Raw genomic sequence first — 15,281 nt, forward strand, 5'->3', positions numbered from 1 at the left:
CAGACTGCGCTGGTCCAAAGGTCCCCTTCCCCTACTGCGCTCACTCCCAGCACTAGCCGATGCCAGGGGCTTCTGGGGGAATTGGCAGAACAGAGAAATATCAACCGATTCCTCCCCTGTCGATTGTTCCCTTTCTCTTGTGACGTGTCACTGGCGTTGGGGGTGTGATCTCTAGACTCTGTTTTACAAATGTGGGGGGAATCTCGCTCCCCTGGGGTACAGAGCCCCCAGAAGGGTCCGAGATTGGAGGTCAAAGCAGTGAGGCAGGAGAGAAACCTAGAAGGAAAACTTTATTATGCATGCGTGCAGGCTGACAGCTACAGCAGCAGCCCTGAGAGACAGTTTCAGGGATTCTCTATACAGTATGCTCAGACAGTTTAGTTGTTGATTAGTGATAGAAAGTGCTACATTGTTCTACATTTTGCTTCAACTAGTTGTTGATTGTTTTCTTTAACATATCAAAGTCTCAGCAGAAGTAGAATAGTGATAGAAATGTAGCCGTGTTAGTCTGGTGTAGCTGAAACAAAATACAGGACTATGTAGCACTTTAAAGACTAACAAGATGGTTTATTAGGTGATGAGCTTTCGTGGGCCAGACCCACTTCCTCAGATCAAATAGTGGAAGAAAATAGTCACAACCATATATAGCAAAGGATACAATTTAAAAAAAATGAACACACATGAAAAGGACAAATCACATTACAGAACAGAAGGGGGATGTGGGGGGGGGGGGAAGGAAGGTGAATGCCAGTGAGTTAATTAGAGGTGGGGAAAGGAAGATGTCTGTGAGTTAATAGTATTAGAGGTGATAATCGGGGAAGCTATCTTTGTAATGGGTAAGATAGTTGGAGTCTTTGTTAATTCCTCTGCGGAGAGTGTCGAACAATCCTGGTATTTTCCCTTGCAACAAACCCCGCTGCCAGCTTTGTCCACATATTCACTCTGCTGATACAATTATTGGGCCTAACCAAGTGAGTTATAAGATCAAGAATACATATTCCTGAGCCTCTAGAAATATAATCTATGCTATCATGTGCCAAAAATGTCCATCTGCTATGTACATTGGACAAACGTCTCAGACACTTCACCAAAGAATCAATGCCCACAAAACAGACATTAGACAGGATCACAAAGAAAAAACAGTTGCTTGTCATTTCAACCAGAAAGGACACTTTCTGAATGACCTGCTGACCTGCATCCTACTTCAGAAGACATTCAAATCTGCACTTGAAAGGGAATCCTCTGAACTGGCATTCATGCTAAAATTCGACACTCTCCGCTGGGGAATTAACAAAGACTCCAACTATCTTACCCATTACAAAGATATATGGGTATACAATAGGCCATCAGGTGCCCAACTCTCTTTAGCACTGATAGTTGGTTGGTGCCTAAATCCCTTAGTTTTCTTGAAAGCTAACAGCTGATGTCAACAAGGTGACTGAATTTATTTTCATGTGGCCTGTGTTGGACATGCCTGATGACAATAAGCTTTACCTATCAATAAGCATTGTGTGTAGCTTTGGGGGAACACACCCTTTGTGAAGGAGCCCCTTGCTGGTTTCACAGCGTCCTGAAGTGTGGGTGCCCATCAATGCCCAGCTCTCTTTCACGCTGATAGCGGGGCCTAAATCCCTTAGTTTCCTTTAAAACTCATGGCTGATGTCAACAAGGTGCTTGAGTTTTTCTTCGCAATGGCCTGTGTTTGGAGTGCCAGGCCGACAGATCAGACAGACCTGGGAGCTTTAGCCAAGAATCTTTGAAATCTTTCAACCTGGGACCACTGAGTTGTTCTCCCAGAAGGAGATCTTCGTTCCACCTGGAAACCTTCCTGGAAACCTGATGCCATTGACCCTGGAGCATCTGAGGTCAGAGGGTAGCCCACAGTGTTTGCTTAGGGTGCAGTCTTTTCTGTGTCCTGTTCTCTCTTTGTTTCTCAGTTGCATCTTTCCAATCGTGGAATTTTCTTTCTTTCAATCTTCTGCCACAGCAGATACTGGCAAGACCTTCATGGAAAGACTTCGGGTCCCAGTGTTTGTCGTAGGGGGGATATCTGGAGACAACCTCAAGAGTGCGATTCCCTGCTCCCTTAGAGCAACACACTCCCCCTTTGGCTGAGCTCTGGTGCTAACAGTAGCAGTGTAGCCTCAGCAGCACAGACTAGCTCCCCCAACCCAATCCCACCTGAGACCCCAGGTAGGCACCCAGGCTGTGTCCCAATCCGCTGCTTGCGCTGCCGGGTTCTCACTGCTAATTTTATGTTGCTAATTGATGAAAGCCAGTGGATATTACCCAGCTGGGAATGACACCGCCCAGGTGCAGGGCAGACACCCCCCCGTTTGAACTTTAAATACCTTCCGTTACAATCCACTGACTTTTGTTGTGTCCTCAGCACTAGCTGAAATGACAGTGACATGATGAAGATATTTCAAAATCCCAGCCTGAAAGTAGTTTGGGGGGAGGTTCCTGTATCTCAGCGAGGGGCCCTGCTCTTGGATCCCCTCTTCTGGAGGCTCCTTCTCTAAAAGAAATGAGTCTTCTTCTGGTTATGGACAATTTCATTTTTAAAAGGCAGAGACCCAGGGGTTCCAGGTTTCTGGCCAGGTAGGCAACAGCACAAACTGAATAGCTGATGTGTTTCAGTTTCCAGATACGAATTATGGAGAAAGCAGAAGGAGGAAATGGAACGTTCTTCAAGGAACTGATCCTTCTTGGGTTTGGGAACGGCCCTGTACTGCAGCCCCTCCTCTTCCTGCTGTTTCTAGTGATCTACCTTGTGGCTGTGGCTGGGAACCTCCTCATCGTTGTGCTAGTGGTGGCTGATCAACACCTTCACACCCCCATGTACTACTTCGTGGCCAACTTGTCCACTGTGGAGATCTGCTACGTCTCAACCACACTGCCAAGGCTGCTGGCCAGTCTCCTGACCGGGGACAGAACCATTTCTGTGCAGAACTGCATTGTGCAATTTAATGTCTATATTATCCTGTCCAATGCAGAATGCAATCTGCTCACGGCCATGTGTATTGATCGGTATCTAGCGATCTGCCATCCGCTCCGTTACCCTGCTCTGATGAACAGCAGAGTGTGTGGCCACATGGTGGCCTGGGCCTGGATTTATGGCATTGCTTACAGTATCATGCTACAAGCTTTCATTCTGCAATCAACATACTGTGGAGCCAAAGAACTTGACTTTCTATTTTGTGATATTGGACGTGTTTATCGTCCGTTTTGTGGTACCAACTACAGGACAATGCAAGTGGTGACATCCCTTGTCAGTATGATATCGAATATTGTCATCTTATTAATCACCCTTGTGACCTACATTTGTATCGTTGTCAACATCCTGAGAATCCCTTCCAGCACCGGGAGGCAAAAGGCCTTTTCCACCTGCTCCTCCCACCTCATTGTGGTTGGAATGTATTATGGGACCGTAATAACAATCTATGCAGTTCCAGTGATTGATGTGATCTTCCAGAAAGTAATTGACGTCTGGTTCCTTGTCATGGTCCCTTTGCTCAACCCCATTCTGTACTGCCTGAGAAACAAGGAGGTCCATCAGTCCCTGAGAAAAGCTCGTGTGGCACTAGTTGCTTTCAGACACAAGCCTAGAGTGTGACAGCACAAATAAAGACTTCGAGTAGAATAGAGATGAACTGAAATATTTCCTTACACGTGCCCCATTTGATTCCCTGACAAGAGGGTTCGCCCTTAATGACCTTACGTCACCTTGTTCCTTGCTTGATTCCTTGCTTTGTGCTTGGTCGTGTCTGATTTTCTCAGCTTTTGCATATCAGCTGTGCATTTTTGTGACGCCCTCCACTTTATTGATCTGTGTATAAACACAAGAGCCCGAATTCTGCAGGGAGATTAACAACGACGTTTACATCCCTTTGATTGGGCTTTTCCATTGTCATAGATCCCTCTTTGCATTTACTGTCTACTATGTGAGCGGTTTGGCAATATTTGTGGTTTCACAGTTCCAGCCTCCTCCAATCCTGTACAAAATATTGTCCATCTTAATCACAGTCCTGATACATTTGATCAACCCTCTTATCTACTGCCTGAGGAACAAGGAGGTCCGTCAGTCCCTGAGAAAAACTCTTATGAAAGCGCTATCATGTCCCGTCTCAGTCTTCTCCTTTCCAAACTAAACAGACCAAAGTCTTTCAGTCTTCCTGCATAGCTCATGTCTCCTAGAACTTCCGTCATTTGTGCTGCTCTTCGCAGGACCCTCTCCGATTTCTCCACAGCTATCTTGAAATGTGGGGCCCAGAACTGCACACCATACTCCAGTTGAGGCCTGCTCAGCCCAGAGTAGAGTGACCCTTAACTAAAGTCAAATGGGGATAAATGAAGATGGTTCAGGGAAGTGCCACTAGAAAATGCAGCTCAAAGTTTAGATTCAAGGCTGTCGACCTCTTTCTCTTGTCAAAGGGAGGGGGAAGGGACGGCTTGGATGCAGTGGGAGTACATGTCAGGGGAACAAAGATTTACAGCTAGAAGACTTATCTGATGTTACCTGGGTCCTTCATTGCAGGGGCAGGTGGGAAGCGGGGTGCAGGAGTCAGGGCAGAGCCTTGGGAGTGTGTGTATGTGTGGGAGAGGAGCAGGATGTGAAATAGTGAGGGGTGCAGTGTGAGGAAGGACTCCGACATGGGGTCCCATCCTACGGGGATTTCTCTCTCTGCCCAGCCCTCCAGTCTGTGGCTGGCAGGGACCTTTTGTGCCCCAAACCTCTCAAGCCACCAATGCCTTTTGTGTCCCCCAAACTCCCTTCTGGCTAAAAGGGTCTTTCTGTCTCCCCACAGCCCTGATTTCCTCCCTCCCCCCACACTACTCTGGTGCTGCAGACAAGAGCTGAGGGGGAATGGTTGGGGACACACCCAGTCCTGCTAGTATCTCTCTCTCTGGTGTGGCTGCTCCATTCCTCTGAGCCCCCCAACACTGGCCCTAGTTTCTGCACCTACCAATGACATCACCCCTCCCCCACTCTCTTCTCCCTTCTTGGGTGCCTGCGCCCCTCACCTCAGTCCTCTGACCTGGATCTTTGTGCTGACTCTGATACATGACTCCTGAGCTCCCTTGCCCACAAATCCAGGGACCTGCCCTGCACACCCCACCCCTGCCTTAAGCCCCCTCTGTGACTCTGGCAAACTTCACCCTCCATCATGAGTCCCCCACAAACACAGACCCTACCCCCTCCTCTGTTTCCTGCACCCCCACTCCCTGCCCTGAGCGTTCCACTCCCAAACCACACACACCTCCATCTTCTTCTCTGAGCTGGGGACGTTCAGTGGTGTGTAAATACTAAGAAGTGTTGCCATGATAACGTAGCCTTGGCCTAGCTAGTTATTCATGACACAAGACGCTCACGCAACCCAACTCCACCCCAAGGAATACGGCACTTGGCGTACTTGACAGTCGGTAAAGTGTTTGGCACCAAGGTATCAGTCTAGTGCATTTTAAGGGCTGGTTGGTAGCAGCAGAACTAGATCATACGTCTGCTGAGCGCTGAGCACGGCCACACGGGACAGGAGCACCTGTGTCACAGAGGAAAAGACACAGGGTCGGCGTGTTAGAGGGCTCCCAGAAGTTAGTTAAATCCCAGGGAGTCACACACGTCACTTCCGTTAGACCCTTTGCCGATCCCACTGAATTGAGAGGAGGACGTGCTCTGTGGCGACAACTCTCAGAGGGACGAAGTTTCCTCAGCTCCCGTCATCAGCCACTCAGGAGATGGGAAGGACTGCCTGAGTCTCCACAGTGACAGAGGGGAGCGCTGGGTGACGTGTGGTCATGGAGCTCTCGAGAACATTGGTCACTCCCAGTCCAGTCTCCATATGGCCCTGCACTGCCAGAGATCTTGCCCTTTGGAGGCCTCACTCACCTCTAAGCGCCACCCACAGAGTGGACTTTCAGAGGGTCAGAAGCCCTAGCTGGTTTTTCTGCAGTGAGTTTCAAACTTTTCTTGAAAGACTAAAAGCCAAAATAGTTTTCTTTGGCCGTGTCCAGACTCAGGGTTTTTTTTGGGAAAAGTAGCCTTTTTCCGAAAAAACTTCCCCTGCGTTCAGACTCAAGCCGCGTTCTTTCGAAATTATTTCGAAAGAACGCGGCTTTTCTTTCGATGGTGGTAAACCTCGTTTCACGAGGAAGAACGCCTTCTTTCGAAAGTTCCTCTTTCGAAAGAAGGCGTTCTACAATGTAAAGAGGCCGTCTTCGAAAGAGAGCATCCAGACTCGCTGGGTGCTCTCTTTCGAAAAAGCGGATTTCCTCTATCGAAAGATCCGCCTGCAGTCTAGACGCGATCTTTCGAAAGAGGCTCTTTCGAAAGATGCTTTCGAAAGAGCCTCTTTCGAAAGAAGCCTGCAGTCTAGACATAGCCCTAGTCTGCAGCCACAACCCATCGCATGTGTCCTGAGGGTCGCTGAGATTGGCTCTATTGAGCTGCACACGAAACACTTTGCAGTGCAGGCCTGATGCTGGTTGGTTGGTTGGTTGCCGGGTGACTGATGTTAATTGCTATTGTTTTGGGGTGTTCTGTGCTCCGGGATGACAGTCTGAACTCTCTTTCAGAAGCCCACCCAACACGGGCATTTCGCTGAAAACCCAATTTCATTCCAAGGAAAATTGATGGGAAACTATTGAAATGCCCAACGTGAACAATGGCTGACGTGACTTAGGACACATATACCAAGCAAGGAGAAGCCACCTCTGGCCCGTCCAGCCAATTCGCACTGAGGTGAAGTTTCATTGCTGGGAGGACATTCAGTCGGGGGCTGCAAGCCAAGGTCTGGGACCCTTCCACATCACCGGTCTTAGAGCCCTCGTTCTAGCAATGAAACAGCCCCATGAACCCTCATCTGCTGTCACAGGTCAGCTGCAGTGTTTCTTCCATGAAGAGATGTGGCTTTAAGTAGTTTTGGAATCCATCCCAACGTGTCTTGTCTTTCCACTGCAGGAATAAAATCCCCCCGTGTAGCCTGGGGTTTAGAAGCCCTCTGGGCTGACCTAATCTTGTGTCACCTTTGCTCCTAAAAGCATCGATTGGGCAGTTGGGTTATGAGGTAACACAGATCACTGAACCGTCCGTCCCAACCCACTTCCCACTGGGGCCATCAACTCCCAACCCCCGACTGGCCAGTCCCTACATGTGAGGGGTGCTCTCTTCTGGCCCAGCCAGTCAGCTCTGGAGTTCACAGACAAGAGCAGGCTAATCGGCAAGGGTACCTGTAAGACTCCTTCTTACCGGTACGCTGACTAATTACTCAATCAACATCCCCACCCATTACTGCGACATCGTTATAGCAGGAATGTGAAGCATTTTGTGCAAGACGGCACATTTACGGTGTCATTGGAAACAGTAGGGTTTGCTGAATTTGATTATCGCATTTGAATTCCTGCCTTACTTCTGTTTCTCACATGATGGATAAGGAGCGTGTATCTTCATTCCCAATGTATTTACACAGCGGTACCCCACTGGGGAAGGGGCTTTCAGAGCAGACAGATCGCTGAGCCCTGTAATGAGACATTAGGGAGAACAACAGGCCTCAGGAGAAGCCCAACTCCCACATGAGGAGCCTTCCTGAGACTGCTGCAGAGAGCCTAAAATTACCAGTTGTTGTGATTCTACAGGGGATCAGACCACACGACTCTGATGTTGTTGTTTTTCCACAGCCTGGTCCGGGGAGCATTTTTGAAAAAAAGGATCCCCCCTTTGCCAGAGCTATATAAGGCAGGGGGTGGAATCAGCGTTTTCACTCCCCACACAAGAGGACGCCAGGAAGGGGCTGAGGAAGACAGACTGCCCTGGGGGAAGGGCTGGACGCAGGCTGAAGGCATCTGACCCGGTGTCTGGAATCCCAAGTACCCCAACCTGCAAATGCAAAATAGTCCTGAGAACCTGCCAGAGTGCTGCTATCATCACTGATGGTGAGAATCTGCTCATTCCCACTGTCTCTGACCCGTGTGTGACTCTGAGTTTGGTGGCTTGTTTCCTGATAATCTGCTCTGACCGGTTTGCTGTCCCTGATCACCTGTCAAATCTGCTGTTTATTGCTAATGAGCTTGTTCGTACTTTTCTGTAAAGCGGTGGGCCTTCGGGTAAACGGTGCGGGTGGGCGGAGGGGGTGGGGGATCTCAGCTTGCTTAGGACAAGTGTTTGTGTGTCTATCCACATTGATAACAAATTCCTACCGGTCAGTAGTTTGACCTGGCTGGGGGGGGTGCAGTGCTGCTGTTTCCCACTCAGCTGCCGGTGGTTATCTTGCCTGTAGCTCACGTCTCGCACGGGTCGGTCAGGGAGTCCTGCACGTACCAGCAGATGGATGTGACTGTATTGGGTGGGTGCTGGAGGAAGTGCATGAATGGGACCACGGCAGCACAGTGTGAACGGGATCCCAGGCTGGGGGCTCAGTGGATCCCCAGCTGCAGGTAGAACCTTGGGGGCCAACCCAGCCCGGATGAGCTGGAGGAAAACCTGCCTAGGACAGAGCCATGGGCGGCTCTCGGATTTAGAACGTGAGAGCAGCCAGACTGGGTCTGTCCAATGGTCCCTCTGCCCCAGCGCCTTGTCTCCCAGCACTGACCGACGTCAGGGGCTTCTGCGGGGATGAACAGAACAGGCACCTGTCGACTGATTCATCCCCTGTTGCTCTTTCCCCTCCTCTCCTGCCGTATTGGTCCTGGGTTACAGCAAACAACCTGACTGACACTGGTCATGTGATCTCTTGACTGTATTTTACAATGAACCAACTTGGGGGGGGGGGTGACTTTCTGTACAATTCATCACCCTCCGCACACTGTCCGGGTTGCAATATAACGAAAGAGAGTCTGATATTTTGGGGGCTGCCTTGTGCACATCAACAGATCCCTACTCCCCCACCAGCCAACTTCCCACCAACAACCAGCCCCCGGCTGTGTAAATTATTAATCTGCTGTAAATTATTAATTTGCATTAAGATGCAAAAGAGAGGTCAAGCCACACTTTACCTCACAGCATCCTGCATCTTATAGTCTTCAATCGTTTGCAGTTCAGGGAAAGATGTTGAGACATTGAGTAGGGTTTATAGAATCATAGAATCATAGAATAATAGGACTGGAAGGGACCTCAAGAGGTCATCGAGTCCAGCCCCCCACCCTCAAGGCAGGACCAAGCTCCACCTACACCATCCCTGACAGATGTCTGTCTAACCTGTTCTTAAATATCTCCAGAGAGGGAGATTCCACCACCTCCCTTGGCAATTTATTCCAATATTTGACCACCCTGACAGTTAGGAATGTTTTCCTAATGTCCAATCTAAACCTCCCTTGCTGCACTTTAAGCCCATTACTCCTTGTCCTGTCCTCAGAAACCAAGAGGAACAAATTTTCTCCTTCCTCCTTGTGACACCCTTTTAGATATTTGAAAACCGCTATCATGTCCCCCCTTAATCTTCTTTTTTCCAAACTAAACAAACCCAGTTCATGAACCCTGGCTTCATAGGTCATGTTCTCTAGACCTTTAATCATTCTTGTCGCTCTTCTCTGTACCCTTTCCAATTTCTCCACATCTTTCTTGAAATGTGGCGCCCAGAATGTGTGGGTGTGGGTGTGTTTGCGAGGTCCTTCACCGGGAGAAGGCAACAATTACTTTCTCCACATCTGATCTGTGCTGGGATCTGTGTTTCTACTTCCCACTCCCAGAATGCCCAGCAGCAGAGTGCATGTGTGTTTCACAACGCATCCATCCCTCCACTATTCCCATCCCACATGGGCAGCCCTGTCCCTCCCTCTAGTGTCGTTGTGTTTGTCTCATCCAAGTGCAGAATGAATTTTGTTCTGAGCAGTAATACCAAGGTAGCCTATGTCTGTGCACAATTGGTAGGAGCCCCCTGTCACGTTACTGGAATTTGAGGGGAGCAGCCGGATCATGGCTGCACCCATAGGTGGGGGTGCTGGCCCCAACAATGATATAGAAGGGGGCCATGTGGGGTATTGAATGGGACCTAAGAGCTGCCAGCAGAGAGAGGCTGAGGACCAGGTGACCAGCTGAGAGCAGAAGAGGCCAGGAAGGAGGTATAAAGAGGCCATGTGGTCGATGCCATTTTGTCTTCAGCTCAGCACTTCATCCCAGAGGCAGCACTGCAGGGATTGAAGGGCCCGAAAGACCTGTGGACCCATCCTGATCGTAGGATGTGCAATAAGAACTTTTAAACCAGCGTGATTTGTGGGTAAGGTCCAAAGGATAAATTGGCCAGAGATCTGTGGCTGGTTTCCTGGAACCGGACAGAACTTGTTCGGGGTAGGTGGGATTGGGTGCTAGGACCCCCCACCTGTGTATGAGGTCTGGGGCCATCTGGGGCACGGATATTGCTGGGGTGTCGGAGGGATTTTGCTCGTGAGGCTTCAGGCAGGCAGCTGAACTGCTCTGTGGGACTGGTTTGTGGCCTGTGTGGAGAGGTCACCAGTCGGGGGGCTATAAGGAGCCCCGGATTCGAGCAATTCACCCTGAGCGGATGCCCTCAGCTGTGCCCAGACACTGTGTCTGTCACAGTGGCGTAGTCGGCAGGATCGTGGCATTGTCGGGGCACAGCTGAGGGCGTCCGCTCAGGGTGAATTGCTCGAATCCAGGGCTCCTTACAGCCCCCCGACTGGTGACCTCTCCACACAGGCCACAAACTAGTCCCACAGAGCGCTTCAGCAGCCTGCCTGAAGCCTCACGAGCAAAACCCTTCGAACACCCCAGCAATATCTGTGTCCCAGATGGCCCCGGGCCTCATACACAGGTGGGGGGTCCTAGCACCCAATCCCACCTACCCCGAACAAGTTCTGTCCGGTTCCAGGAAACCAGCCACAGATCTACAAATCACGCTGGGCCAATCCTTTAGCATCTAACAACTAAAGGTTCATTAACACAAGAAAGAAAAGCCTGAGAGTAAGGTTATTAAAGTACAGTACGTTACATGCACCGAATCTCTCAGTTCTCGATGCAGGCTCTAGCAGAGATGTTGCAGCTACTGGTTTAAAAGTTCTTATTGCACATCCTAAGATCAGGATGGGTCCACAGGTCTTTCGGGCCCTTCAATCTCTGCAATGCTGCCTCTGGGATGAAGTGCTGAGCTGAAGACAAAATGGCATCGACCACATGGCCTCTTTATACCCCCTTCCTGGCCTCTTCTGCTCTCAGCCGGTCACCTGGTCCTCAGCCTCTCTCTGCTGGCAGCTCTTAGGTCTCCGCCCTCATGCTTTAGGTGTGTCCTTGGCCCATCAAGTGCCATTGTCCCAAAGGGCTTCGCTAATCAGCCTGTCCATAGCAATGGTTAACCACATTTGGAGAAATATTCAGCTTCCACACAGATTACAGATTCCTTTCTACACACACAGACATTATACACTCACATAAATAGTGTACACAGGATCAGCAAACAACAAGCTCCCATTCAATACCCCACATGGCCCCCTTCTATATCATTGTTGGGGCCAGCACCCCCACCTATGGGTGCAGCAGCGATCTGGCTGCTTCCCTCAAATTCCAGTAACGTGACACCCCCACTTCAGGAAATACTATTAATTTTAAAAATTTTCCGTAGTGATAATTATTGGTCTCTGGCCACTGTCGGCAGGCAGACTATTGTGCTAGATGGACCTTTGGTCTGACCCAGTATGGCCGTTCTTATGTTCTTATGGTCTTATTCTATCCAGGATATGTCAGACGTTGTAGAATTCACCGCTCAAAAAATTGAACTGTAGTACGAGAGAGAAACAAAATGAGTAACTGCACAGACGAGTTAAGAAACTGCTCTAAGGACATTTTGGAAGACTGAAATTACATATGGGCTGTGTCTACACTGGCCACTTATTCCGGAAAATCAGCCGCTTTTCCGGAATAACTTGCCAGCTGTCTACACTGGCCCCTTGAATTTCCAGAAAAGCACTGACGATCTACTGTAAGAAATCAGTCGCTTTTCCGGAAATGCTATGCTGCTCCCGTTCAGGCAAAAGTCCTTTTTCCGGAAAACTGTTCCGGAAAAGGGCCAGTGTAGATAGCACAGTAGTGTTTTCCGTAAAAAAGCCCCGATTGCAAAAATAACAATCGGGGCTTTTTTGCGGAAAAGTCTAGATTGGCACGGACGCTTTTCTGGAAAAAGTGCTTTTCCGGAAAAGCATCCTGCCAATGTAGACGTGCTTTTTCCGGAAATACTTATAATGGAAAACTGTTCCGTTTTAAGCATTTCCGGAAAATCATGCCAGTGTAGACGTACCCAGTGTGTGTGTGTGTGTGCACGCGTGGAAAGTGTAGGGGTGTGTTTTTTGAGACACGGTGTTTGTTAGTCCGTCACTCAAAGTGTGTATTCAAGTGTAGGACACTGAGCGTCTGTGTACTGTAAAGGGAATGCAACTTTCCCCTGAAATATGGGTGAACATTCTGTCATCAGGTGCCCAACTCCCTTTCTCATTGTGAGGCAGTTGGTGCCTAAATCCCTCAGGTACCTTTAAAACTCAGAGCCGATGTCAATGAGGTGATTGAATGTTTCTTCATGTGGCCTGTTTTTGGAGAACCAGGCCCAGAGATCACCCTGATCTGGGAGCTTTGGCCAAAAATCTTTGAAATCTTTCAAACAGGGAGCAGTGAATTGTGTTTTTCCTCTTAGAAAGCAGCTCTCAGTTCTGCCTCAGTTCCACTCATAAAGCTGGTGCAATTGACCCTGGAGGCTCTGAGATCAGGTGCAACTCCCGGGTTGTGTTCAGGGGAGATTTCTCGAGTCCTTGTCTGTTTCTCAGCTGCATCTTTTAACTGGTGGGTTTGTTCCTTTCAATCTGCTGTAATGGGGAATACTGGCAAGATGTAATACCAACACTTGGGCTGTGTCCAGACTCAGGGGGTTTTTCGAAAAAAGGAGCCTTTTTTCGAAAAAACTTCACCTGCGTCCAGACTCAAGCCGCGTTCTTTCGAAATTAAATCGAAAGAACGCGGCTTTTCTTTCGACGGCGGTACACCTAATTCTACGAGGAAGAACGCCTTTTTTGACGGAGATCTGTCGAAAGTAAGTGAGTGTGGACGGGGGGAGGCCTTTTTTTCGAAAATATTGGCCTCCAGGAAGAAGCCCTGGTGGACAATCTGGGCCATGGGTTGCACGTCTGTGGTTCCTGGCTGCAGCCATTTCTTAAAGGGACAGGCACCCTCACAGCCACTTGTTGCAGAGAAGGAGCCAGAGCACACGGCTACTTTGCTGCAGCATGTCCCAGCCCCAAGACCCTCCTGGCCCTTCCACCGAGCCTTCTGGAGACCCAGCCAAGGGCTCCAAACGCCGGGCACCATCCTGGTCTGGCCCAGAGCTCAAGAGCCTGCTGGAGCTCTGCGGAGAGGAGGAGGCCTTAGAGGCCCTCAAAAGCCGGCGGTGAAATGCCGATATTTATGGCTGCATGGCAGAAGCCCTGGCCCAGAAGGGCCACTACCCCCGCACCCAGGACCAGGTGCGCTCCAAAGTGAAGGAGCTGCGCCAGGGTTACGTCAAGGCCAGGGAGGAGAGCTCCCGTTCTGGGGCAGCCCCCCACTACTGCCCCTACTACCCCGAGCTGGACCAGATCCTGGGTGGCAGTGGCGAAGCACGCACACCACGGACGTTCGTCCAGTCTGGATTGGCAGACCCCGTGGTGGATGCTCCCGAGCAGGACCCAGAGCAGTCTGGAGACGGGGACATGGTGCCAGAGGAGGAGGACAGTGAGGAGATGGCGACCCTCACCCTGGAGCCAGTCACCCAGACCCCAGAGGCCTCCCAGGCGTCATCTGGTGCAGGAGAGGAAGCAGCAGGTGAGTACAGTGAGGTTGTGTAACACCCGGGGGTGGGGGGGAGGTAGGTGGGTGCACAGTGGGTGATGCACAAGGGAAACCTGTCATGCTCAGGCTGATGCCCAGGTCACACACACACACACACACACCCCCCCACACACACACAGTGTGACCTTCAGAATGTCTGCTTCCCCTGTCTCAAGGGAGAGGGCATGCCCTTTTGGACAGCTGTTGCACACATGACTGATTGTGATAGAAATGTAGCCGTGTTACTCTGATCTGAGGAAGTGGGTCTGGCCCTGGAAAGCTCATCCCCTAATAAACTATCCTGTTAGTATTTTAAGTGCTACAGAGTCCAGTTTTTAGGACTGATTGTGTCTTCTTCTTTTCCTCCACAGCCGGACCAGCCGTGGAAGAGGGCCGCAGCACCCCAGCCCCACCTCCATCTCCATCTCGGGGACATGGGAGCCGCAGACACAGGCGTGTCTATGCGGACATCCTCAGGCAGCACGTGGAGGCCGTGCAGGAGCTCAACTCCATCCTCAGAGAGAGGGCGGAGGCAGAGGATCGCTGGCGTGACCGGCTCATGGAGGAGCTGGTCCTGCAGCACACGTCCCTGTGTGCCAGTCTCAGGGAGGTCTGCGGCTTGCCTGCTCCTGTGCCTAGTCCTGCTCCTCCAGCACCCCATGACCCCACCCCACCAAACCCCCCTTCCGCAACAGCATCCCTTTCCCCCCTTGGACCTCCCTCTCCCCCAGCCCCCCCAGTTCCCCAGCCCCTCTCTCCCCCTGGCCCTCCTCTCCCCCAGGCTTCCACGTCCCAAGAGCACCCCAGCCAGCCAACCGACAGGTGCACCACCCGATCCCATAGCCATGGAGCACCCCGAACACGAGGCCCAGGCAGGAGAGGGAAATCAGGCAAGCACCGTGCAACCTGATCCCCTTCCCCCCTCCAGGTTTCAAGTCCCCTTCCCCCCTCCAGGTTTCAAGCACCCCCATCACCCCAGTTAAAGCACAAAGAAAGAGTTCAACAATATGTTTGTTTATTGTAAATAGTTTTTTCAACAACAAAAATGAAAAAAAAAATTTTATGTTTGCTACAGGTATACTATTTTTTGAGAATATGTAAAAAAATTAAATAAAACATTTTATTTTGCAACACACCCTGGTGTTAATGATTTGTCCAAACAGGGTCAGGAGATGGGTTGTGGAGGGAAGCTTCTATTGGGCCAGGGCCCAGTCCCCAGGCAGAAGCCCCTCAGTACAGTCAGTGGCCTCCACTTGAGAATTGCTCCCGGAGGGCCTCCCGGATGCCAACTGCAGACCGGTGAGCCTGGCGGATGGCAGCTGTCCGGGGCTGGGCAAAGTGCCTCTCCTGGCCATCAGCACCTCTACCCCATGCTGGTATGAAGGCCTCCCCTTTCCTCTCCACCAGGTTATGGAGAACGCAACACGCAGCCACCACCTCAGGGATGTTGCTCTCCCCCATGTCTAGGCGTGTGAGCAAGCACCGG

The 15,281-nt window shown here is 50.5% G+C and overlaps 1 protein-coding gene across 1 annotated transcript; it reads left to right on the forward strand.

Moving 5' to 3' along the window:
- Positions 1-2,656: 2,656 nt before the first annotated feature.
- LOC142821281 (olfactory receptor 7A5-like) lies at positions 2,657-3,616 on the forward strand. Its single transcript, XM_075912125.1, has 2 exons — positions 2,657-3,275; positions 3,450-3,616. The coding sequence occupies exons 1-2, from the start codon at positions 2,657-2,659 to the stop codon at positions 3,614-3,616; spliced, it is 786 nt and encodes a 261-aa protein (XP_075768240.1).
- Positions 3,617-15,281: the final 11,665 nt, after the last annotated feature.

The sequence above is a fragment of the Pelodiscus sinensis genome, chromosome 30 (genome assembly GCF_049634645.1).
Source record: "Pelodiscus sinensis isolate JC-2024 chromosome 30, ASM4963464v1, whole genome shotgun sequence".
NCBI classification, from domain to species: domain Eukaryota; kingdom Metazoa; phylum Chordata; order Testudines; family Trionychidae; genus Pelodiscus; species Pelodiscus sinensis.